Source organism: Thermobia domestica, chromosome 7 (genome assembly GCF_964235325.1).
Source record: "Thermobia domestica chromosome 7, izTheDome1.hap1.1, whole genome shotgun sequence".
Lineage (NCBI taxonomy): Eukaryota > Metazoa > Arthropoda > Insecta > Zygentoma > Lepismatidae > Thermobia > Thermobia domestica.
This window is the reverse complement of record NC_137460.1, coordinates 204,723,306-204,747,615: the sequence shown is the minus strand read 5'-3', so window position 1 is coordinate 204,747,615 and position 24,310 is coordinate 204,723,306. Positions and strand designations below refer to the sequence as shown.

The 24,310-nt window shown below is 35.3% G+C and overlaps 1 protein-coding gene across 1 annotated transcript in view; it reads left to right on the top strand.

Moving 5' to 3' along the window:
- Positions 1-24,310, top strand: part of LOC145690680 (GILT-like protein 1) — a 50,987-nt gene that overhangs the window by 22,728 nt on the left and 3,949 nt on the right. The window contains exons 2-4 of the mRNA XM_081765820.1: positions 2,988-3,131; positions 15,366-15,542; positions 21,124-21,270. Of these exons, the coding sequence (XP_081621946.1) occupies positions 15,483-15,542; positions 21,124-21,270 (207 nt within the window). The 5' untranslated portion in view covers positions 2,988-3,131; positions 15,366-15,482. The remainder of the gene's footprint in view (positions 1-2,987; positions 3,132-15,365; positions 15,543-21,123; positions 21,271-24,310) is intronic.

Sequence of the window (24,310 nt, the reverse complement as noted above, 5' to 3'; positions counted from 1 at the left end):
TTGTTATTCAATTTGGACAGCCCCTACCGAAGTCATTATAAGGAGAGAGAGAGATAAACGGGCCGACACATATCTTGGCAAATGGTGAAATTTCGCTTACACTCACTTCAATCGGACAAGTGCTGTTTTGCTTCCCTATAAGTAACCTTGAAAAGAAGTACTAATAAGTGTAGTTGAACGCTAATTGCCTGTTACTTCACATTTAAAGCTATCTTAAACATGGTGTTTTTCTTTTAAAGAGCAAAAATATACTATTATGTTGACACTACGGAGAATACCTAAAAGTAACAATTAAGACAAGTAATTAAAGTATCATTATTATCACTAAATTGGTGTTAAAACGTTACTCATTAAGGAAAAATACCCAAAACTATTAAAAAAAAAACACGTGTTGGCTGTAGGCATTCATTATCCGAGCATCGCGCTTTTGAGGAAATTAAGAATAGGAAGAAGCGTGTTTTGCTTCTGGTGATTGCGATACTTGAATTCCTAGGTTTCTGCAAATCCCGTTCGTCTTTGCTCTTTAAAATATGTACGTAGGCCAGTTCTCAAGTTTTATTATCCAGTATCCTAGGTTATATTAAACAAACTTACCAATATTGTCATCAAAAGTTATGTAAGAGTTTTTTTTTTCTAACACTAGATTTTCTTTTTTGAATCATCGTTGTCAAAATGTAGTGATGTTATGCACTGCACGAGAAAAAGAAATTTATTATTATTATTATTATTATTATTATTATTATTATTATTATACCTATTATTATTATTATTATTATTATTATTATTATTATTATTATTATTATTATTATTATTATTATTATTATTACGTCCCCTTTTGATCCCAATCATCCCATATAGTTCCCGGGATTATCGGGACAATATGAGTAGACATCCCATGGATGTCCTGCATGGGACATCCTAAAGGATTTCCAAGGGGCGTCCCGGATGGAGAGGAGATCCCAGGGAAATCCCACGCCGAACATACCTAGGACCACATTATCCCACGATTTACTAGTGGATATCTTTTGAGGTTCAATATACCGTTTTCAGGGATATTAGCGGACATCTGGATATTCGCAGAGATCCTATGGATGTTCCGGGAGCAAATGCGGATGATCCCGGGATGTCTCGTTGTCCATTGCGGATCAGTCTCGGACATCGTGTGAACGTTCGTATGCTATGTAGGTATTATTATTATTATTATTATTATTATTATTATTATTATTATTATTATTATTATTATTATTATTATTATTATTATTATTATTATTATGCAAGTGGGCCTTATCGTAATGTTAATACATCCATTAGTCCTCACAATAACACTTAGGGGCTGCGGTGCCTCAGTTGTGGAATACTCATCTCTGGTGTGCAGGGTCCTTGGTTCTATCCCAGATCGCGCCAAGTAGACCTGTGGTGGACAAACACTGTATGCGTGGGTTTTCTCGGGGTTCTTCCGTTTCCTCCTACTTTATTCATTTCCTCATTGCCTTCATTTCTCATCATCACCATCTCCTTTAGCCTAGCTGGCATAACCGTAGGAGTTTATCAAATCTTAATCAAATAAAACAGTGAAATTTGATAATAATAATAATAATAATAATAATAATAATAATAATAATAATATACTTGGATATCAAACTTCACTGTTACTTTTCTTGGCTTGTAGATATGTTTAACTTATATGTGTTTTCGTGATAATCGAAACTTTCATTATACGAGTATCAGTATCCTTAGATTTTCGTAAATAACTATAAAGATGATCCTAAATTCCATTTCAAAAAATATCACAGATTTTAAAATGGCGCATTTCAAGATGGGCGGCGGAGGTATGTAATCTATTCTACCCATTCTTCTTTTGCCAGTATGTGAAACTACCACCGTTTGCATTGTCTATCTTTCCCTATTTTCACGATTCAACAGTTTATTTGATAAATTTCGATAACAGCATAGAAATTTACTTTAATTTTGATCCCCTCCGTTTCTTATGGGAGTTTAGCCGCTTTGCACATATACATATTTTCACATCTTCTATCAGGGTCACTATGTATCATCTTGCAACTTGATTCATCCATTTGGACCCTTTACTTGTCAGTTTTTAGTAATGAAATGCGTTGATTGATGTGAAAATAACAGCAAGAACATAATTGCATACAATACTTATTTCCTAACAAGTTGCGAAAAGAGATGCCATTCCTTGGAAAGATGTTAATAAAATAAAATTTTAGATAAGATTATTCTCTTGGAATGCGACGTCATGAACTTGTTGTAACTTGCAAAAACGATTTGTTTTTGCTTACGAATCACACAGATGTTCTATTATTGTTTCTAAATCAAATTATTAGAATTGCTATGGAGATAATTGAATACACAACAAACTTTCATATAAGGATAAACCATGCTAAGTGAAAGATTTATATTGAAATAGTTCAGCAGCGTGCAAATGGTAACTAAAATGACTAAGATAACATTATAGTAACTTTTCTAAACTCCTGTGTTGTTGAAGATGGTGACATTTGCGATATGATTTACAGAATTAAACTTACAACTAAATATTCTGATCATTTGGTTGGCTAAAGGGTGAAATGGCGTGTCCTGGCTTTCGTCATGTTACAGGAGAACGATTTGAATTCAAGGTACGCCATTTTCAGAAAGTTCATATCTCCGTTAATATCCAAATCTGAACTTAAGCTTTCTATAACGTGTTTTTTATTTGGTTTCGTTTATATGTCATAAAATATTTGATTCACAGCCTTGTACAGGTTATTTATCTGGAGAAAATCCAGAGGAAGGGGAAGTTTACGCCTTGGAGTTAGTGTTTTAGACGGCTTTCTTGAAAGCGGGTCAGATTTCTCTTTCATAGTTATAATGTGAATATTTTTTACTTTGCTATGGTAATTTGTACATATTTTCAACTTGTAGAAATGATAAAAGCGAAATAATTATTGACAATTATCATAATTTGTTTCTTATTTGGTTCATTTCAGAGTGATAAAGTGGTCGATGTAGAAGTCTATTATGAGTCATTATGTCCAGACAGTCGTCGATTCATCAGGACCAACTTTACCCAACATACAAACTTTTAGGATCTCACATGAGAAATTAAATTCATTCCGTATGGAAAAGCAAAGGTAACGGACGTTTAGTTATACTTCTTTTCCTTTCTGAATATTCATATCTTGTTGTCATTTTGTTGGATATTCGGGATAAACTTCATCATATTTAACAGATTAGATAAATAACAATTAAATATCCAATTATCGCATTCAAGAAATTGCGTTATCGAAGAACTACAAGAAAAGTCCTTGTATATGGAATACAAACAAAAACTTAAAGACTCAAAGACATAAAATACAATTGCTTTCAGTTCGTGTGTGTGTGAGAGAGAGAGAGAGAAAGTGTGTGTGTGTTTTGCTTTTAATGTCCTGTGATGTAGACGATCCTAGTTAATGAATTTTTACATATAAATGGTATTAATAAAGAAATGTCATATCATCTTACTTATGCACTCATATATTTTTCTTTCAGTTTTTACTGTGTGTCAAGGGGAAGGGACAATCGCCCCGAATTGTTCTCCGCAATATGAACGTCCATGATTACAGGTCTTCGTGCAAAAATATTTTTCCCTTTCTCTTTTAACTAAAAATTGCTGGGCAATGTGAGAGATAGTAATTTTCTTGCTATTATGTTCTAATTCTTTTAACCGCTTATAAGATCGCCCTTTCTACTCGTAACATTGTTCATGTACTTCGTTCTTGGTCTTCCTCGAATGGTTTTCCCTTCAATTTTTCCTTCCAATGTTAGACCATACGAGAAATGAATTAATTGCCAATCATGGTACTAGCAAAATTTCACTTTCTTATTAAATCGATGATTCGACGCCTCAGGAATTCATTTAATAGTTACTTCGTTATTTTAACGCAAATAAATTTATCCTTACACTAGTAAATATGTATTTATCTCTTCTAACATAAATATTAACTGTTGAAAATGGATCATGTAATGAATGGATTGCCTAAAGTAAAATTTTACCTGCTAGTTCTTCGTGTAGTTCTCCTTCATGGCTAAGCGGTTAGCATACGCACCTTTGGTGCAGGAGACTCGAGCTCGAATCCCGGCGGGAGCCCACGTGGTTCGGATTCCACGCTAAAACTATAGGTCCACATCTCATATAGTCTCGCAGCTGAAAGGGACACTAAACTAAAAAATCGTATCACATTTCCTCTTGTCTCTGTTCTGGTCAAAATTCATCGTTCTTATTTGTTCCTTTATACCCCTTCCATTCAAGATACCAACTGACTATTCTGGCCCCAAATACCAAATTTTTAATATTTTCAGAACAAACATTTTAAATGTAAATTTAGCCTCTCTTGGTGTTAGTATATTACACATGACAAACTGTCATATCAAGATGTCCAATATCAGGTGCTGAGGGATACTCGAAGCATAAATGTCGGATAGATGTGATCACATACTTTTTGTTTTCTTTTTTACAATTATCAGTTCGATATTGGCATTGGTTTCTTCGTATGTTCTTCATTCATTCTTAATAGCAACGAAGATGTCCTATTAAGCTTTCTTCGACATCTAGATTTAAGAGCATTCATAACCGTCGACATCTTCGTTGGTTTATTTATTAAACTGATGAACAGAATAATGCTTTTTAAAAATCTCTGGGTAAATTTACTAGCTTAATCAAAAACCAATGAGGCTTCATAAAATGGTTTTAATGCTTATGTGTTGAATTTAACAGTATTACATTAATTCTCATTGTATACATTATGTATACAATAAATTCGAAATGCAATCAACCGACTGAATCGGAGTCACTTTTCCTTCTTTCTTTTTGTCTTCTTTTAGTTCAACAGTTCGGCAGTAGCCTGTGCTACTAGATTTAGAAACAAGAATATAATGTGGAATGCAAGATGGCGGTTTGTTAAGAGAAGTTCTCTTTTTTTTTTCTTTTCTTTTTCTTTTTTTTTTTTTTTTTTTTTTTTAGTGTTTTACAAGTGTTCTAAGTTCTTTACTTCTCACATCTAAACAAATGCTTACATAAATAAAATTGATTATGGGAATACTTAAGTTTTTTTTTTTTTGTGAACAGTGAAAAACATAAATAATACTTCGAAAGAAAATGATTAGATAAACAATTGAAGATCACTTTCCTCTATAATAAAATAATTCACAAATTATTAATCCAATTCAAGTTCATATTATTCAACCTTTGTTAATGTTTCAGGCAGTGCGAGATTTGGTTCGTGCCGACACTTAATACAATGAATGTATTTAAAAAATTATAATCACTATTCGGCAGGCACGTATCCAGGGGGGTCTAGAGCTCGGACCCCATAAATTTTTGCTGGCCCCCTCTAAAATTTTCACGGTAGGCTTGGAAATGAACTATAATATGGTTGGATCGGGCCCCCCTAACTTCAGCCGGGCCCTCCCTACATTTTTGGGCTGGCTACCGGCCTGCTATTCGGGACTAATAAGTTTTATTTAAAATGTCTCATGCAAATGTCGACGGTTACTGTACTATAGTATATCATACAAAGACAATACTATAAAGCATACAGATTTATAGCTACTTTAAGCTTATGGACAATTTATCAAAACTGTAATTACTGTCGCGGCTTAAGTTTAGAGTTGCCCCTCCAGTCTGAAGGTGCCCTTGGACTTTGCAACATACAAAAAAAAAAAAAAAAAAAAAAAAAAAAAAAAAAAACCAGTGCTTAAAGTATTAAAAATGGTTACATTTCACTTAACTTCAGTACTCCGTGGTCTTCACAAAAATTTAAAAGGTTTTCTTCATTATTTTTGCTCATCCGTTACACCTGTTCGCCATATTTTACAACTACCATGCTGCTGAAACCTTCCGCGAATGCTTCCGCATCCGGCAAATAGTACTAACTTCCACGTATCTTTTCTCGTATTAAACATAACTCTCCTGCCGAAGTTACATTCCTAAACATCAAATAAAAACTTCAAATTATTATTTCTTACCTCATTTCTCCTGTAAATTTTCCTGATTTTTATAAAACGCGGAGGGGTAAATCTAAACTTAACACACTGTTGCTAAAATATATGTTGTAATTTAATTATTTATATCAAAACAGTGTATGCATAAATCAATTTTACATTTCGGTGGCACCGTACATGAAACTCATAACCCACAAAAAACAAGTTCAGAGAAAATCAAGTTTAAAGAAAGTAGTGAATATAACTTGCAAAGCTTTGTTTATTGATGCCATATTTTGTCAATATCAATGTGCGGACGTGCTGCTTTAAATGTAAAATTATTACGGAAATATCATTATATAGGAAACTACAATAATAATAATAATAATAATAATAATAATAATAATAATAATAATAATAATAATAATAATAACACAATAATGTTCACATGTTGAAAGCAAAGTGTTTAGTGCATGAAACCCATAACCCTAAGTTAGTCCTTACATCTCATACAACTTTGGTTATTGGTGTTATACATTGGAGATGCTAATACGATAACAACATGCAGTAAATGAAAACTTAATGATCGATATATGTTATTCAGAAATAGCCAAAAGATTAGTTTAGGTTAGAATATTTCTTCCAGGACTCCCTTAAACCTCTGTAAAAATGCTTACATATTCTCTGGTGCCTATATCCTTCATACATTAAACATGTGATGTAATAATATGTTATCATTTTCAAAAAAAATAAAAAAATAAAATAAAAAAAATAAAATAAAATAAAATAATATAAAGAAAAGTTTTACACGAGAAGTCATTAATATATTCAAATTTTATTGCAGAACAGTCATCAATCTTCTTTCAAATGTGATGTCACTAGTGTTGTAAAAAAACGGTTTTTTTTTCTGTGAAGTTTTTTTCAATAAAAAACATCGTTCTTTTTCATGTTTTTTTTTTCAAATGTCTGTTTTTTTCTGGCAGCTATTATTTATTGATTTATGATGAAGATTATTAAAATAATCAATAGAACTTGAGTCGAAGCCCTTGTAACTTACAAATCGTTTGTTTCCTTGTACCTATAACAGCAAAATCGTGTGATTATTCCTTTCGGACCCAGATCATTTTTGGCGTTTTCCTACTTTGTCAGTTAGTGACTTATTGCTCAAAAACCATTTACCCTATTGATATGGTTAAGACCTTGTTTTTTAGAAAAGGAATGTGGCTATTTTTTGGTGTACGTTGCATTGCAGTGTTGCGAATGGGTGGTAAATTACTGAGGAAAACGTAGGAGTAAAAATTTACAAAAAATCCCTAACCGAATTTCATTTTTTTTTTTTTTTTTTTTTTTGTATCTAGCACCACTGTTGTCATATGGGTCTAAGTGACCTAAAAAAATTCTTTTGTACGTTGACAAGGTACAGTGAAAACCTGAAGTCGCTGGCTTCCATTCAAAGAGAGAAAAAAAAAATTCTCTGTTTCCATACACATGAAATTTTGACACTTTTTACGCCTCAGAGGCAAAAATCAACAGATATGCCGGAGCTACAGCTTCTCTAATTATCCTATTGAATCTTTTTATGGTGCGTTCTGTAGGCAAAAGAGAAGTCTTTCAGGTAGTGGTACATTTGTTCCAACGTAGCGAGCAAGAGTGAAATAATGGAGAGGAAAGGGAAATTTGCCGAATTTTTCACTTAAAACCGGGAATTAATTGTTTTGGCTGGAAACACTGCCATAAAACAGACGTAAACTATCTGAAACTAAACATTGGTACCCTAAGAATATATCCTACAAGTATCATGGCGATATCTAACAAAGTAAGCATGATTTTTAAAAAAAAAATCTCATTCTAACTCAGAAATGCACAATTTTCTTACCATTTACAGAACATGGTTTATTATAAGCCTCAACTGTACTTCCCCTAATTATTCTACCGAAACTTTTTTTGGTGTGCTGTGTAGGCTAAGGACGATGCTTTCAGACAGTGGTACGTTTGTTCGAATGTAGCCAAAAAGAGGGAAATAATAGAGACAAAAAGGGAATTTTTCCAAAATTTCCCCCTAAAATCGGAAATTAAAATTTTCTGTAGCTGGCAACAATGCTAGCAGACACACACAAACTATCTTAAAAGACACTTTGGTATACCTATAATATACCCTACAAGTATTGTGACGATATCTAACAAAGTAAGCAGGTCATTAACAATATTTCAGTCTACCTAAAAAAATCACAGTTATCTCTCCACTTAGAGAACAAGGTCTACTGTAAACTTCAACTGTACTTCCCCTAACTATCCTATTAAAACTTTCTATAGTGCATTGTGAAGGGCAAAGACAAGACTTTCAGATACTTGTACTTTTCTTCCTATGTAGCCAACAAGAGATATAATAGACAAAACACGTAATTTTCACCTAACGTCTTGAATTAAAATTTTCCGTTGCTGGCAACACTGCTACCAGATAGACGAAAACTATCTTAAAATAAACACTGGTACATTACTAATATATCCTACAAGTATCATGGCGATATTTAAGAAACAATGCTTCTAATTACCAAAAATATATTTCGATAAACAGAAAAGTAGGGGAAAATCAAGAGTTAGAACCTAAACAATATGTACCCGAGTTTGTTCGGTAAGGACAAATGTTCAACTGGCGTAAGTTGACTTGCATTCGGACGTATAGGTACGGTTTATAACAAAAATTTCGAATTTTTTGCCCAAATTTAACGAGATTTTAATTTCCGTAGTTGGCAACACTGCGCGCAAGCCCGTCCAATTGATGTGAACAATTAGGTATCCATCCGACGTATCTTCCTGACAAGTCTTAAGGAGGTCTCTCTATAACGAATGAAATTACAGGGGAAAAGTAATAAAGAAAATTCGAAAATTCTCGAATTTTTGACTGGGGTGAAATTTGAGAAGGAAATTCGACACACAGAAGAAAAAGAAACTAAAATGATAAACTATGGACCAACCATATTTGGCAATATATATATATATATATATATATATATATATATATATATATATATATATATATATATATATATATATATATATATATATATATATATCGATATATTAATTAGTGACCATACAGGAGAGGGTTAAAAAAAGTGACACCCGTATGTGCAACTTTGGCCACCTGGGTCCGAAAGGATTACGAGTGTACATTTAATGACATTTTTTTTCACTACTAACTTGTGTTGTAGTAATTATAGTCTTGACTAATAATAATATCGTTGTTGTAAACAATCACAATCTCTCCTTTTTACATCTTAGTTCCAATACTGATGCTGAGAAATGCAGAGTGTTTCAAAATGAATATCGGGGAATTAAGTCTTCGTAGTACTTATTACATTTTACGCACAATTATAAACAATACATCAAGTAGAAGAACACCTCAAACAGTTTTTGCTTCAAGTGTTCGATGTGAGCTTCATTCGTCACATGGCACACATTGAGTCAATAGGTGAGAAAGGCCCATAAACTTTCCGCCATATGGCACAAAACATTCAATTCACACAGACGGTTGCACTGTAACTACAGATTCAGTCTTTGCAAAATTAAAACACACAAAGCTTTCTGGTCTCTAGTCTCCATCTTTGCTACTTGCTCTTTCTAACGTAGCACTCATGTCCAAAATTATTGTCGCATGTCTATAAATATGTTGTTGTAGGAATATAATTTGATAACGAATCCGCCTGGTATTTCTTATAATGTTAGTATGTGTATAATGGGCAAAGACATGTATGTGGCAAATTTAATGTCAAAACAGCAGTAAATAAGAACAATAAAACGAAAATAAAATTTCTTGTCCATTTAGCAACATTTTCTTTTATTCTTTCTCATTTTCGTATTTATAATTCTTTTCCTTTGAAATTTACTACAAATATACATTTTCCGATTATACACACAGCATCAGTGTTACAAGTACCCTGCAAAATCATTATCAAATTATATTCTTACAAGAAGACAGTTATAGATATATGACAGTCATTTTGGACATGAGTGTACATATCATCGGGCCGGCCCTAGGCAATTTGTCGCCCGCGCAATGACGTAATTTGCCGCCTCCCTCTTTCTCCATAAAGAACAAATCTTAAAAGTCACGATTTTAAGTATGCTACTCCAGCATGAGCAACGAAAGGGAGGGAAACTACACTCGCACTCAGAAAGGCTTAAATACTTACTACAAATACAATATTGTTGTTTCTGTTTTTTCTTTAAATATTAATCTATTATGTTAGTGAAAGATAAAGCAAATACATCTGAAAGATGGTAATGTTTTTTTATAGAATTCAATATCGAGTTTCAATCTCAACATATCAGTTTGCAGTTATAGTGCAACTAGCTCTTTTGCCTTTATTTCTTGATTTTCCTTCTACATCTGTTATTTTTTTTAAAGTGTTTCCACCTTCAATAATAACGATCTTATTTGCGACAAAGACAAGAGAAGCTTTCATGTCAGAACTCTGATAACTAACCAAAGGGGACAGGCATTCGAGAATTGAGTTCTTGTATTTGACAACAATCAAGCAATTTATTCTGGGATTTATTTTACCATTTGCTTTAGCACTGATCATGTGACTTAAACTAATGCGACCTAAACATAATTTATGAATGTAGTATTCAAATAGAAGGTCAGCTTAGTAAATTTAGCTACCATGATCATGAAGTCTATCTCCAACAAGAAATATTTATTTTAAATAAAATACTTATGACAGATATTGCAGCCCCGTGCAAATGCATGTGTTTCACATATGGTAGAGCAAGCAATGCATATCATATATCTAGTTGACAAATTATTTATATATGATATTCAGAAAAATACTAGTAGGCAAATTAGTATTAGTTTTTACCTTTAGACAAGTTATTTGCATTTTGTACTGTTCGTTATATTATTTTCGTATTTATTAAAGGCCTACTTTCTCGAAAAACACAAATGTTCATTTATACTTCTTCGTTGATATTGGTGAAACAGTACAGAAACCCGGATTATTAGTAGGTACCCTGCTCATATAAATTGTACAATATTTGTACCGTATCAGTATCTAGTGTTTAATTTATGTTGCATTTTATGGTAATTACACCTACATAAAAATACTTCAGACTTAAATGACATAAGATACATTACAAATGACTATTTGAAAGAAAAAACGAAATTTAGAAAAAAAACGAGAGGCAATGTTTTTTTTTTAAAAAAAAACGTACATTTCTGAAAAAATACGAACGGTTTTTTTTTTCTATTTACAACACTAGATGTCACAAAGAAAGTGTCAGACCCTATTTCTGTTAACCCTTTGATTCCCAAGAATAAAAATATTTGTCCAATAATGTATTTTTTTGTGTTTTTCTAATTAGTATGATACTTAAAGACTACTCCAATAAAAAATATATTTTTTGTAATTTTTCATAAGTAGGTATGGTACGTGGTTTCATCTTGAAACCACTGGGACTCAAAAGTAGTAATGATTTTGAGGAAGAAATTAGGTTTTTTGAGAGGATGGTTATTTTTTTCTGAGATAGACATTATTGTTTTTTTTTTTCTTTTTTGTTTTCATTACAGTACTTTCTTTTAATGATTTGCAAGTTTATTGTTGTGGTACTGCACTCATTTTATACATCAATTTGCTCCAGGAAGATCAAAGACCTGACCTAAACCTAGTCATAGTAGTTTATTGATTGCTGAATATAGAGAATACATTTGTTACATGTATGGCAACATGTTTATTTAAAAAGAGAAAAATGCTATATATTTTAAAACTTGTATGATTAAAAAGAAATACAATCTAGTTCCTAAAAAAAAAGAACATAATAAACACTAAGCCTTTTGCTACATAATTTTGACAGGCCTACTTATGAAAGGCAAGTTGCTGTCCTAGTAAAAGTCCTTTCTTCGTATGATATTTAAAAAAAAAATTTCGAGTCGTCTGTGTAGAAAGCAACTTAACATATTTCACAAGAGAAAACAGACATAAATTTTAAAACTTCGATTAGTGAGAAGAAATACAACATACTTCCTAAGAAATAAAAATAAACACTACACTTTTGTTAGAATGTCAGGCAAGTTGCTGTCTCTCTGAAAGTCATTCTTTTTTGTGATATTTTGAAAAACAATTTTTTGAGTCATTCAAGCACAAAGCAACTTCACATGTATCACATTCCCATTTTGACCGATGAGGTTTAGCTGCTGTGCTGCACAAAGCACATCTACGGGATGTACATCTTCTTGGCATGTGTTCAGCCTTGTCAAATCTCTTTTCGAGGGGAACCTGTGGCTTGAAGAAACTTTGAGTTCTCGCATAGGTTCTCCCTCCTTTCGGCGTTGACTTAGAAGACCCAATGAGACCAGCAATCACAGCTAGACGGAACTGTTTCAGTGACAGTGACTTACTGCCATTACTTCTCTCCTGAAATATTATGAACCCATTTAGAACAGCTACATCCAAGAAATGCCACATTATTCGATGCCACCACTTCTTGCTTTTTCTGTCAATCTCGTACAAAGATTTTAACATATCTGCTTTATCAACATGCCCCATATTCTCGTTATAATCTTTCACCAATTTCGGGCACGAAATTTCTGTGAGTGACCCATCTTTGTTTCTTCTCTGTACCGTTGTGACATCATCAATATCATGAAAATTAGACAGAAACGCAATCTCCTTCTTGTCCTTCCAAACTAAGGCCACGATTCCTTCTTTAGAGCATCGAAACTGAAACTGTCCTCTGGTCATGGATTTATCATTAACGAAATCCTTCGGGAAGCCTGCACGTCCTTGACGAACTGTCCCACATGCATAAACTTTATGTTCCAGTAAGTGCCTCATAAGAGGCAAAGAAGAAAAATAATTATCGAAGTATACTTGGTGATATTTTCCTTGGATAATATCAGTCATGTCTTTCACTACACGTGCAGCTAAATTCTTTTCAGTCACATCACTAACCTTTCCAGCATAGATTTGGAACTGTGAGACATACCCACTTTGATTCGCACGAACCCAAACCTTGTAACCACGTTTGATGGGCTTTTGGGGCATATATTGCTTCAAAGACGATCTTCCTTTGAATTTTATCATAGACTCATCGATAGATTGTTTGCAAGAAGGCTTGTACGACTGCTGGAACGTATCTGACAAACAGTTCAGTAGCGGACGTACTTTGTACAATTTGTCGTAATTATCTTCACCCTTTTTGGGTTGTTTCTCATTGTCATTCAAGTGAATGTTGCGAAGTAACCATTCAAATCTGTTCCTTGACATCACCAACGAAATATATGAGTCCCTCAGTGCTGGATCCGATGACCAATAGTCTCTGTAACTGGGCAGTCTTTTTATCCCCATCAACAAATTTATAGCTAAGAACTGTTTAATTTCTTCTACATTGGTATGTTGAAAATGTGTGGAACCACCAATTCTTTGCATCACATATAAATTTGTCTGATATACTATGTGCTTCAGTAATTCTAATGGGAATAGCTGTAGAAATATTTCTACTGGATTTTCTACATTATCTGGTATATTAGGCCCTACCTCACTAGAAAAAAACACATTTCCTTTGAATATTGGATATTGTTCCCAGATAATTGAGTCACAATCATCCTTTCTCACTGTTATGTCTTTCATTACTTCATATTCTTCATCATTGTTTTCTTCAGTCACATTGTCATCACCCGCAATCATGGGCTGGGATACAGCTTGCTGCATACACTTATTTTCGTCAGCTCTTTCACTTTCGCTGTCGTTCCCAGAAACACAGGAGTCACTATCACTCGGTATATCCTCTAAAATATTATATAGCAGGTCCGGGGTTAGTTCCTGTGAACCAAACTTCTGTTTCGAAAACATCGTAATTCCGGCAAACTAAGTTCCTCATATATGTAAAGCTACCTGCTGCTACTAGGACCACCAGCTGTTATGTCCTAGTGGTTTCACTTTCAAACCACACACATATTCATTCATTGCACTCTCGAATATTATTTTTATTTTGCAAGCTATCTTTCACTATATTCTGTGATAAACAAGTTCAAAATACTAAGTCAATAATCGGCAATCACTTTGAAAAGAACAGCCGTGTCAACAATGATCCGCTACCAATTGTCGCAGCACGCCAAAACTGCGACCAATTCAAGGCACAACTCAGTTATATTTGCTTTGCTTTGTCCTCTGCTAGCGTATCTACGGGTTAATTCCATTTCTGGACAAGAGATGATAGTAGTTATCAGACCTGCGCAATAGTTACACTTTAGTCGCAGAGACAAGAAGTCACGGGGCAGAGATGTATGTGGTTTCATGGCGTCACCAGTAGGATACAAAGGGTTAATGTGGACTCCTATTGTCTAGCTACGAAGTTTGATGGGACTCTTTGCAGTACTACGTAAATCAGCATAAAACTTGCGTTATCATTCTGGAATAAAAGCAGTTAGTTTTCGTAAATCTGCTAGTTTCGATGTTTGAATCCTCTCCCTCCACCGTTATACAAGCAGGGTAGCTCTTTGTAAGTCTCACTACCTATATTTACTGCTATAGATATCTACTACTACCTATATTTTATATTTGACTACATACGGTACAAATTGTAAGGCTGCTTGTCTTAAAGGATGCTTTGTGGGTTATGTGTTTCATGCATAGACATTTCTTCATTAAAGATTTCCAGAATATGCTTTGTTTCTCTTATTTTACTGCGCATTAACAATTTCAGGGATGATATGTCAAAGGTCTAGTAGTGCAGGAGTACCATTATCTCCATTTTCAAAATTTTGTGGGTTATGGGTTGCATGAACGGTGCCACAGATTTGTACTTAAGCCACATTTGTAGCACACTAGAACATAATGTCTGATGCACCTTTTTAATACCAATAAAGATGATGAGTAAGTAAAAATATACGGTTGCAGATGACAAGTTTCGATAACTTTTCTTGAGACAAAAACGTCTCAGTAACAATCTAGATAAAAATAACTATTAACGAACTCGGTAACTCTACTTCGGGCCAGGCAGTAATTTCCTGATTCATATAGTATTGCCGAGCGAGCGTGAGCGAGTGAAGGCAGGTTAGAGCCCAGCAAGGCACTTTGTTTTCTATCTTTATTACAGTTCAGGCTTGGGAACTGGGACTGAAACTGCGAGCTCAGACTTGGGTTCCTGTCACTGCCTTGCCACGAACTCGAAGAGTAGGTTGTCCCAAATGATTTGACCAATTCTTCAGAAGCCTATAGAAGAAACCCTGAAGAGTAAGTTTTCCAAAACAATCTACATACGAAAAGGTGAACTTCGGATATACATATATAGCCTAATTACTTTGTTTAGACAATGTGCTTAGAAACTTAATGCATTAAAGAGGGATTAGCGTTAGTAGTTATTTACTATGTATAAACTTTTGACTGATTATGCGTCTTTCTTTGCAGACTTCCAAAAACGCCAATGGTTCGTATGAGTTCACATGTCAACATGGACCTGAAGAATGCAAAGGCAACAAAATTCATGGGTGTGCGCTCCATGTACTTGACAACAATAAAGACGAAATGGATTATGTTATGTGTCTTATGGTTAATTATGTTAATAACCCACACGCAGGCACCCAGGTAAAAGAAATGCATTCTACTTATTGTTTTATAATTCATTCTCTCATTTAGTTTCAAGAAAATATCTTGACGCTCTCTCTCTTTTTTTTTTTTTTTCATGGCTTATAACTCGAGAACTGAAAAACCGATACAGTACTCGCAAGCACTTTCCGGAAGAAGAAATATCGCAGCGACAGCTCCGACATGCAGTAGTCAATATTTAGGCTGTGAGGACTGCTGTGACAATGGAGTGGAAAGTTACGTTTACAAATAATAACTGCACTAGGAGGTACCATTGAAGTGAGTAAGAAAGGAAGTTGAGAAAGAGGAATCACCAATGAGCTAGTATGCACTTAGGTATTACTTCAATATAGTGGAGCTTATTTTAACACCTTAACTGATATGTCACCCACTGACAGATCGCCATAGTTTTGTTTCAAGGGCTGCTTCACCCACCAGTGGGACACTACAACTTTCACGTTTGTAATTCTCAAGGTCCTGATCAGGAGTCCTACTTATCACAACGTTCAGAAATTAACTGGTTTCTTCTCTTGGGACCCAGCAAAATGTAGGTTATGCGATATTGAGTACAACCAAACAGATATTATGAAAATCGAACTTGGTCCAATTTGCTAAAATTCATGTATCGTACAATTTTCGAGATCCTAATAATTCCAATGGAGTTGTCTTTTTTTTTTTTTTTTTTTTTTTTTTTTTTTTTTTTTTGGCGAGCCCTATTATAATATGCCTGTACTCAAAACCACATAAGCATGTAGTTTGACATAGTGTAGCGAAAAAAAAATTATCAGCTTCATGCCTACTCGGACTTTGTATTAGTATTTGAACTAATTCTTCCATAAAAATAATTTGGAAGTTCTTTGTATTACACTATGTAGGGGTGCTCACTATATGCTGCGAGTGTTTTAGAGTTGCATAACAGCCAGAAAGTTCTGGACTAGTTATTAATGGTCAATTTAGTTCTGAGAGCAAATCTTCAACTCAAATCCACCTTTATTAGATTAGTTGTACAAGCTGCCAGCAAATAGCTAATAACCACTCCCGGGTCAATAGTACTTTAGCTGCTATAAAATTGGACGTTCTTATACAGTATTAATGAGCTATACCGACAAACTATAAAATGTAATTCGCTACATCAACATTAGAAACATAGTTCACATGCACCTGTGGAAAAATACATAATTTCGGAGCTAGTGCCGTCCAAAAGTTTGAAAAATACACTGCAAGGCGCCCAACACGAGGAACTGCAAGCTGACGCTCCATAAATGCAAGAAGAAGCACCAAAAATACACATCACACCAACGTTCATTGTGTACACAAGGAATTTCCTAGACGGCATAAGGGATTCCAAGGCATCCTAGGACCGGACCATTTTACAATAACAACTTCTTTAAAATTATTAAAGAAAGACTAAAATGTGATTTTTCTTATTTTGCTAATCTCTTCTGCTGTAACAGTACTTACACTGCCATACCACAATTATTTATCATTTCCTTACTTATTAGTATGATGCCAGAGAAATTGAGAATCTCGAATTTCTACTTTGTCGTAGCTAACTTCGACGCATAATTAATTTGCAATCAATAATTTTACGTGTTCAGCAAAGACGGTGTGTTTTAAGTGTAATTCTAGATCAATAGTTACAGAGATATGTAGCTAACGTTATTACATAGATTGGGGACGAAGAAAGGGTTGTGTAGCACCTTACCAATGGTGCGAGCAAAGTGCACTGTAAATGTTTTAACCCTTATCCGGGCAACCGGGGCCTCCCAGGCCCAGTAGCTTCATTTTTCTAAAATTTCTCAATAACCATACATATTTCGAAGACATAAAATACTGAATTCTTCTATCTTTCGTCGAAGTTAAAATCATGAACATATCGAGTTGGTAAAGCTTTTTCTTTTTTTAATTTGAAAATCTTTTCCTGACGTAACCGGGCAACCGGGGCCTAGGAGGCCCCGTATAACTTTAGTGAAATTCCTGTCAAATATTAGATCAAATTGTCACATAATTATATATTGAACACGTGACTATTGTAACCTTTAGTCGGAACAGTATGCGGCAACAGACATTGAATTTTGAGTGTTCTGCACTTAAAATATATACTGGGCCTGACAGGCTCCGGTTGCCCGTTTACGTTACAAAAATGTCTGGACCGGATTTGCTATTCTGCTTGGTCGGCTTACAAAAGCGTGACACGAAGTTTCGCTACTTGACAAAAATATATACCGGTACATTCTAGACTAGTCTGAACAGTAAGTGACAATAGGCATTGATTTTGTGTATTCTGCACTTAAAATACGAGGATCATTCAATAAGTAAAGAGACAGTCTATATTTTTAACACTAATCATTTTTTCTTTTTTCTTTTTTTTTTTTTTTTTTTTTTTTTTTTTTTTTTTCAGGGGTGTTAGCTGGCAACCATGGAATATGCTCTGATCTGCTGTTTCGTAATTTTATGTCAACATAACTTCAAAAATATCAATTCATCATGGCAAGTCCTCTAGAAGATTGCACATAAGAAGAACAGCGCTCAGTCATTAGGTTTTTAGTCGCAGAAGGTGTAAAACCAAGTGAAATTTTTACTCGAATGTTGAGACAGTTTGGTAACAGTTGTATGAACCGTGCGAATGTGTACAAGTGGGTAAATCGGTTTAAAAGTGGCCGAACAAGTGTAGGTGATGAACCCCGATGTGGACGTCCAGTGGAAGTTTCTGGTTCTTCGTTGGAATCGAGGATTGACGGACTTATTCGTGATAACAGAAGAATTACTGTTGAAATGATAGCTGAGGAAGTTCAAGTAAGTGTTGAAACTGTTCACAATGTCATTAGGAACATTTAAAGTACAGAAAAACATGTGCCAGATGGGTTCCCAGACAGCTTACTGACGCTTATAAAGAATCAAGGCTTTCCATTTGTCAAGCCTTAACGCAACGAAGTTTGATTGAAGGAGACGCTTTTTTTGAAAGAATACTGACTTGCGACGAGGCCTGGATCCATCACTACGACCCTGAGACTAGAAGGCAGAATATGGAGTGGAAACACACTAGCTCTCCAGTTCGCAAAAAATTCAAGGTTCAACCTTCCGCTGGTAAAGTGCTGCTGACCATCTTTTGGGACTCACAGGGTTCAATCTATTGCGATTTCCTTGAAGATCAGCGAACTATCAATAGCCTATACTAAAGCAAACGCCAAAAATATAGGCGGGTTGCGCTCGCAACAAACAGTGGGTGGAGAGAGCAACAGCCAACTAGCAACCTACGCACTTGCCACATTTACATTTGTCTTGCTCAGTCACTGTCAAGAATTCATGTTTCGCGCGCGTGTTGAAGATTGGTTACGGCAGAACGCAGGCTTTGAGCTGTGGCTAGGTAAACGGCTGTCGTCTGCTTACCCCTGCACATGACAAGGGAGAGTTGACAACAGCGAGTTGTAAGGTGCGCGCGCAACCCGCCTATATTTTTGGCGTTTGCTTTATTCTGAGATGCTAGAACACAAAGTTAAACCAGCTATCAGGAGGAAACGCCGTGGACTCTTGTCAAAAGGAGTCATTCTTCAGCACGATAACGCCCGCCCTCATACAGCCCAGCTGACCCGAGATAACCTTCAAGAATTGGGTTGGGAGGTCTTACCTCATCCTGCCTACAGGCCAGACCTCGCCCCATCTGATTTTTACCTGTTTGGACCACTCAAAGACGCCCTACGTGGAAAAAGATTTGCTAACAATGAGGAAGTTAAGGTAGCGGTGCAAAGGTGGCTTCGGGGTAAATCGAAAGATTTCTTCGCCAAGGGAATTAGGAAGCTGCAAGAAAGATGGGACAAATGCATAACTGTAAAGGGTGATTATATTGAAAAATAGCCTTAGTTTTGAAAGATTGAAATAAATCTTTATTGAGCTATAGTAATTTGTCTCTTTACTTATTGAATGCCCCTCGTATATACTGGGCCTCACAGGCCCCGGTTGCCCGTTTACGTTACAAAAATGTATTTTGCCCGGATAAGGTTTAAGTGTGAGTTTAACGGTGAAAATACGTTGAGAATACCATGTTTATAAGAGTTTGTTTGAGTTGTACACTAAAACTATAAAATATTTTGATTCTTTTATTGTTAAATTCTGTTAGCTATGAATTTAGCTGTAATTTTATAAGGATTTAGGCATTTTTAGACAGATGCTGTGCGCCATTTAGCCAAAGTTTGTAGGAAGCTGTTGGTATCAGTGATGAACCAGATAACGGAACAAGCAAGCCGCGTGGATGTAAGAAGAATCTCGGATTGTTGATTCAGTTTGTGTCTGTACAAACTTCCGCATCTTTCACATGAGTCAAACAGAGTTATTTTGAGTGTTGTTACTGCGATAAATAAAGTTCATTTAAAATTTCGCTGCTATCTACCGTATTGACAATGAGTACTACTTTACATTCACCTTGAATTACTACTGATTTACTTTGATCTACCGAATTTGCTTTTACATAATTTGGCGCATTTCTATATTCTATTGTGGCCACTGAAAAGTGTGTATGCGTAAAATACCAATATGGATTTAAAAAAAAAAAAAACTACTATAAATGTCATACATAGTTGTGGGATTGGAAATAAGTTACCATTAGTATGTACGCACACACAGATTTGGGCATTTTACACAAGGATCGTCCTCAGAAAAGGAATGTCTTGGTGTGAAACGTAACTACAAATGATGTGTGTAAAAGATTTGTGGTACGGAAATCATATATACGTTTCAGCATATTCATCATATTCATTTATGCTTTTGTCATAGCATGATAATCAGTTTTTCTATACCGTCATTGTATTCTGTTGCCGCCGATGTATTCAACCGTGTAGTGAGAGTATCTTTGTCATTATTAGCAGTAGAGAAACGGTTACTGGCAACAAGAGACATTCTACTGTAGTACATAGCACACTGCAACTACGGCACCTCAGTTTGAGCCAAGTAGCGAGACATTACAAACATGAATATGAACTGGGATGCCACAATATGCAACAGAATTCAGGACCCCATCAATGTTTAGATGCGAAGCGCGGTAAGTTTATTTTTTATTTTTTCCCTTTATCCCGAATTTGAAAGACTTTATAATCAGGAAGTAATCGCTTTCCCACTGCTCATGAATTCAGTGTCGCTGTCACTACATTTCTGAATATATTGGCGCCAACAGAGAACAATGACGGTTCAGAGAAACTGGTATAATCCTATGATAAATGTTACATTGAGCATGGTTAATATGTTGGAAAGTAGGTAGATAAATTATGTGATTTCAGTGCCATAAATCTTTTGCATGCATCTTATCATACCCTGTCTTTTGTCAAAATTAATGTACAATAGACAAAAACATCATTGCCATATTTAAAAATGTGCGTAAATTACTCAGCCCAAATAAAATCCAAAACATTAGGTAAGCAAAATACGCAGTGCTGCAAATTACGTAAACAAAAATGATGTTAACTATGATGAAAAATATGAAGTAAGGTATAGCGTATAGGTTTAATGTATTTTTTGTTAACATAACTGTTTATACTCATGTGAAGGTACTTTAACTACTCATATATCTAAGATAGCTTTAATATTCCAGTGTGCTCGTGCTTTGAAGATTCCATATGAGCCCATCGACAAATGCTTGAACTCAGGACAAGGGGATTTCCTCCACTATTTGGCAGGAGAACAGACTAATGGTCTCGACCCACAGCTTTCGTTTGTTCCTACCATTGTCTTTAACAGGGTAAGCCATAACTAATATCTTCTACCAATTTGTAACATATAATTTCATGGTTGGTTAATATTTGTTAGGATTATCATAAGACAGACTTCAAACAAGTATATATACAACTAAACTTTTACAATACCAATTACGGAAATGTAAGTTCCTCTCCTTCGCAGTTACAGATAGATGCGCTGGAATTGGACATTTTCTTTGAACATTAAACATTGAAACACTATTAACAATACTAATTATTTAGAAATATTCGAGGTGTGTTCAAAAAGTATCGAACCGTTTGTTGGCAAAAATACATTTGTTGATTTGGAAATCCGTAACGCTAATCTCATTCAAAGTAGTCTCCTTAGTAATGCACACACTTCTTCCAGCGCTCCCGCCATTGTTGGAAACACTGCTGGAACGCAGTTTTTGGAATGGTGAGCAAACCGTGCCGTCGCTTGTCTTCTCTTGTCTCAAATCGGGTGGTACCCATAAACTTATGTTTCATCGCCTGTGATGACAGTGTTCAAAAAGTTGGGGTCAATGTTTACATTGTCCAACATGTCCTGTGCGGTGTTCAGACGCCACTGCTTCTGCTCCATTGTTAGCAGCTTCGGTACAAATTTTGCGAACACTCTCCTCATGTCCAAATTCTCGTTCAGAATTGAAAGCACCGATTCAACGCTTACGCCTAAATTATTCGCAATTTCTTGGACTGTCATACAACGGTCCTGCAAGACCACAGTACGCACTTGGTCAATGACATCGTTATTCCGGCTTGTTGAGAGTCTACTTGAACGTGGTTCACTGTCAACTGATGTGTGGCCATTTTGTATCACTCCTTTATGCGTGAGGTGCTCATGGCATCGTCCCCGAAAGCCTGTTGAATCTTGCGAATCGTTTCCGCTTGGGTATTGCCAAGCTTTTGGCAAAATTTCATGCAATATCACTGCTGATTTTTTTCTGTCCAAAAATGAAATGCGACGACCGCTCACTACATGTGTTCACTCGTTAGTCGACTGTCAGCAACTGGCGATTTCTGCAGGCGGGGAAAATTTCCTCATACGTGTCTCCTCTAGATCTACACTGAAGAAAGTCTCCCACGCTTCATTGGTTTACGCGGGAAAATATAAAGTTCGATACTTTGCGAACACACCTCGTATATTACGAATATAAAAGTTAAAGCAGTTGTCTATATACTCCCTAAAATGAGTACATTTTGCTAAAACTTCCCCTGGGCCATTTTAAGGGTCTGGAAAAAAATGTCCGTATAAGGCAGGCTATACACGCCATGCTCAACCGAAGAAGTTTACATTTATAGGTGTACATATACAGGTCGACTGGCCGCCGTAGCATATATGGGACACGCATTGTCATCGTATGGTATCACTCGGACACAGGTAGCAATAATTAGTTTTAAATTTTACTCCAGTCGCCTGCGTAGGTTCGAGAAACAGCACAGGTCTATTTTATATATATACGCTCCAGTAGACCTGCACAGATGCATGTTAAATATTATGCACAGTGGCCTCCTTCACAATCTTCACAACTCACACCATCAACTAAATCATTTAAAGAGTTAGTCAATGAAACAGAAAATATGTACTACAAAACAATTCGGAATATAGCGGCCTGTGAGAATTCATTACATGAACAAATATGACCTAATCAGCACTGAATCGTGCCGTTCGTCACAAATTAAAGCGAATGTCCATACGGACCAAACGTGAAACATCTACTGAGGAGTTATTGGAAGAAACCGATTTTACTCTGTGCGACAATGCAAAGGAAATTTCTCGGAAAGGTTTCGTAGTTGTTACTGGCTCTTGCTGCAGAGGGACGCTCAAGTTTTGTAAGGTCGAAGAACTGTCAAAATCAATGCTGTTTATTACCAGGAATATGTCCTATCCCCAGTTCCACAAACTAAATATCAGTATTGTATGGCAACGATCAGGGGTGGACTGGATCTATGAAAAGGTCAGTATTTCAGATAATGGAAGTGCGCTATGCCAGTTGGTCGGAGAATATCCTTAATAAATGTATGATCCTATAGACATCGTGTATTATGTCTATCAATATGATTTTATCTATAACATAAAGCATAGGCCTAATTGAAATAAGGATACTTCAAACAAAAGTGATGTTTTAGGTTGATGTTTGGCTATAGAAGAAAGCCCCATTAATACACAGATGGAACTTCACGTTAATCAGCTTTGAAAGTTATTACCACATAATTGGAAATTCTTGCCAACAAAGATTCGCAAGATACGCAAATTGTTTTGTGTATTGTTTCAGACCAATATTTTAAATGGTTCAGAGATTTTTTTTTCATTCTTAAATATTTTTGGGAAAGCATAAAGGAGATGGTGTACCTGACATTTGCCTGGTTTTCCGTCGGGTCTGTCTACCCGTGGCAACGACACTCATCGTGTCAAACTGCACCAGGATATAGCTGAGAGTCACATTATATAAACACTGCTGATCTTGTCCACATGACAACTGCAACTGATATCTGCTAGTCCCATAGATTACTGCGCTTCTAGACTTCTCAAATGATGCCTTTCATCGCGTAAGGATCTCAGGTAAACCCTTCTGGAAAGCTCGCAAGTAGGCGTGGGAAAATATAACTGATTCAACTGCAACGAAGTCCATTGCAGAAGAAACTGGGATATTGTGTAAAGGTCCATACCATGACTATTACATCCGGCATGATCGATGGTGGTTGATTGAAATATCTTAGGTAAACAACAACTTCAATGTTCCCTATGGAAACGAATCAGCCTTTGTATCTGATCAGATGTTTTGCCAATTTTAAATAAAAAGATTCTAGATAATAAAATAGTATTCAGAAAATACTATCAAGATTCTAGATTATACTGTTTTCTATGTTTTGCCTTAGTATGCTTTCGGTGATTTGATCATCTTTATAGTTAATTTCATTTCCCTTGAAGTATATACTTGTAGTTGAGTGCATGTGCTACAGAAGTTGTGTTAATTTCTGAAAGGAGTGTGCTTCAATATATATACCATCAAAAGATTTATATTAAATACCTTATCAAATTAT